General features: G+C 52.9%; 1 protein-coding gene across 1 annotated transcript in view; it reads right to left on the reverse strand.

Moving 5' to 3' along the window:
* FAM98C (family with sequence similarity 98 member C) overlaps positions 1-3,041 on the reverse strand; it is a gene marked incomplete at its 5' end in the record, with an annotated part of 9,089 nt that overhangs the window by 2,974 nt on the left and 3,074 nt on the right. The window contains 2 exons of the mRNA XM_015419043.1: positions 399-476; positions 1,810-1,994. Of these exons, the coding sequence (XP_015274529.1) occupies positions 399-476; positions 1,810-1,994 (263 nt within the window). The remainder of the gene's footprint in view (positions 1-398; positions 477-1,809; positions 1,995-3,041) is intronic.

Below are 3,041 nucleotides of genomic sequence, written 5' to 3' on the forward strand. Positions count from 1 at the left end.
AGTCCAGCGGAGCCTGAGCGGTGGGTGTTGCCTTCTGACACACTTCCGGTGATGTCAGGGGGTGTGGCCTATGCAAATGAGTTATGCAAATGAGTTGTGCAAATGAGCTCCTGCACCTCTTTTTCTACGAAATGACCCCTGGGTATCTGAAGAAGTGAACAGTGAGTCACGAAAGCTCCTCCCCTGCCACAAATCTTGTGGGTCTTTAGGGGGGCGACCGGACTCTTGCTCTTTTCTACCGCTTTCTAGGAGGGGACGGGAGACAGGCGGTGTCGCCACAGCTTTGCACCCCCACCATCCTTGATGCCCCCCTCCCAAACCGTGCCGGGGAACCACGGGTCCCAAACCAAGGGGCCGCAGGCTAGGCGGAAACCCCGCCCGAGGAACGTCCCCCCTACCCATTCCTCAGAAGTCAGCGGCGTTTTCAGGAGAGGTGTCATCTGCTCCGGAGGCATAGTGGAGAGCAACCCCGAAATCTAAGAGGGAGACCACAAGTTTAGCTGTTTGGGGAAAGAGAAAAAAACAACACCCAGACGATTAACATAATTGGGAGATGGCCACCTAGTAGAAGGTCGTGGAGACATCTGCATCATTTGGGGGGAGATCCCTTCCTGCATCTCCACATCTCTCCGCTCTTAAGTGATGCTCTGTCTTCTTGGAGGTTGGGGGGGGCAACAGTGGGAGGGCTCCTAGTGTCCTGGCCCCACTGCTGGACCTCATGATGGCACCTGGTAGTTTTGGCCACTGTGTGACACAGACTGTGGGACTGGATGGGCCACTGGCCTCATCCGGCATGGCTTCTCTTATGTTCTTGTGTCTGGGGCAGGGATGCTCTGTATTCTTGGTGCTTGGGGCGGGGGCACAGTGGGAGGGCTTCTGGAGTTCTGGCCCCACTGATGGACCTCCTGATGGACTCTGGTATTTTTGGCCACTGTGTGACACAGAGTGTTGGACTAGCTGGGCCATTGGCCTGATCCAACACTGGCTTCTCTTCTGTTCTTATACGGAGCAGAGGTCCGTCAGTGGCTATTAGCCACAAGGTATAGATAGGAACTCACAGGCTGGGGCAGGTGATGCTCTGTATTCTTGGTGCTTTGGGGGGGGGCAACAGTGGGGGGGCTTCTGGTGTTCTGGTCCCACTGTTGGACCTCCTGATGGCCCGATATTTTTGGCCACTGTGTGACACAGAGTGTTGAACTGGATGGGCCACTGGCCTGATCCAATACTGGCTTCTCTTCTGTTCTTATATGAAGCAGAAGTCCATCAGTGGCTATTAGCCACAAGGCATAGATAGGAACTCTTGGTGTGACACAGAGTGTTGGACTGGATGGGCCACTGGCCTGATCCAACATTGGCGGGGAGCTGTTCCTGGGGGCAGCAGAGGAGAGGCCTCACAAGAATGGATTTCAATTAAGGGCTGGAACTTAAGGAAAACATTTTTATACTATAAGAGTAGTTTAGCAGTGGAATCGGCTGCCGAGGGAGGTGGTCTAACTGGCAATCTTTCTGCAATGGCTGGACAAACACTTGTCAGGTTTGCTCTAGGCTGGTCCTGCACGGAGCAGGGGGCTGGACTAGATCTCCTTCCCACTCTATGATTCGATGATTCCCGGCATACAGGAAGCTCCTTTAGACAACCCAGTTGGGCCACCCTTGCCTAGAAAGGGATCTGTCAAATCCTGTATTATCCCCACACGGGATTATCCGCCCCCTCTAAACCCTCCCCAACAAGAGGCTAAAATGTTCCAGCCCTCCTGGGGCGTGCCCACGTCGGGTCGGCCCTCTCAGCGTCCCACCATCTGCTCCCACCTTGGCTTCTATGTCGGCCATGAGCTGCGGAACGGGGCAGCTCGGATCCGCTTCCGGCATCCCCAAGGCCCGGCAGATCCCCTGCAGCTCGCGCACGGCTTCCTGGGATCGATTCTTCCGTTCTGGCGAAGGGGGGCTCTTGCGGGCTTGGAGCCGGGCTGCCAGGAGCTCAGAGCTCAAGAAATCTTGAGAGAGACAGAGAGATGGCAGCCACATTTTTAGTCTGACAAAAACCGGAGGAAAAAGGGGCGGGGGAAACTCAACCCAAAATGTAACTGCAATCTAAGAGGGTCAAGCTAGCAATATGTGTGTGTGTGTGTATATCTATATCTATACCTATCTATATCTATATACACACACACACACACACACACACACACACACACACACACACACACACACACACACACATATATATATATACAGATATACACAACACACACACACACACACACACACACATAAATATTTATTAAGATGTACACATAAATGAAACATAAAGGTAAAGGTTCCCTTGCTCGAAAGCCAGTCGAATCCGACTCTAGGGTTGCGGTGCTCATCTCCGTTTCAAAGCCAAAGAGCCAGCGCTGTCCGAAGACGTCTCCGTGGTCACGTGGCCGGCATGACTAAACCCCAAGGCACACGGGACGCTGTTCCCTTCCCACCGAAGTGGTACCTATTGATCTACTTGCAATTTCTTGCTTTCGAACTGCTAGGTTGGCGGGAGCTAGAACTAGAGATGGGAGCTCACTCCATCATGCGGCACCCGGGTCTCGAACTGCTGAACTACTGACCTTCCACAGCCTGCAGTTCAGCGTCTTAACCACTTGAGCCACCGCAGCTCCAAATGAAACATACATAAGGTTAAAAGAAATAGTCTAAATATCAGACTCTTAAAGCTTATTTCATTCAGAACTGATTGTTGTACCCAGGGGTCATTTAGTAGAAAAAGAGGTACAGGAGCTCATTAGCATAACCATTAGCATAACATTTGCATATGCCACACCCCCTGACATCACCGGAAGTGTGTCAGAAGGCGACACCCACCACTCAGGCTCCACTGGACTGTTTTGGATTGCTGGCTATTGGGGGGGACGGACGTGCAGATCTGCCCGTGCAGAGGAGGGAGAGCTTGGACCTGAATAAAAGTTGGTCTTAAAGGTGCCACTGGACTGTTTTAGACTGGGGGCGGGGCGGGGCAGGGGGGACTCTGCAACTTACCTGGCTGCTTC

The sequence above is a fragment of the Gekko japonicus genome, unplaced genomic scaffold, assembly GCF_001447785.1.
Source record: "Gekko japonicus isolate JY-2015 unplaced genomic scaffold, Gekko_japonicus_V1.1 scaffold5141, whole genome shotgun sequence".
Lineage (NCBI taxonomy): Eukaryota > Metazoa > Chordata > Lepidosauria > Squamata > Gekkonidae > Gekko > Gekko japonicus.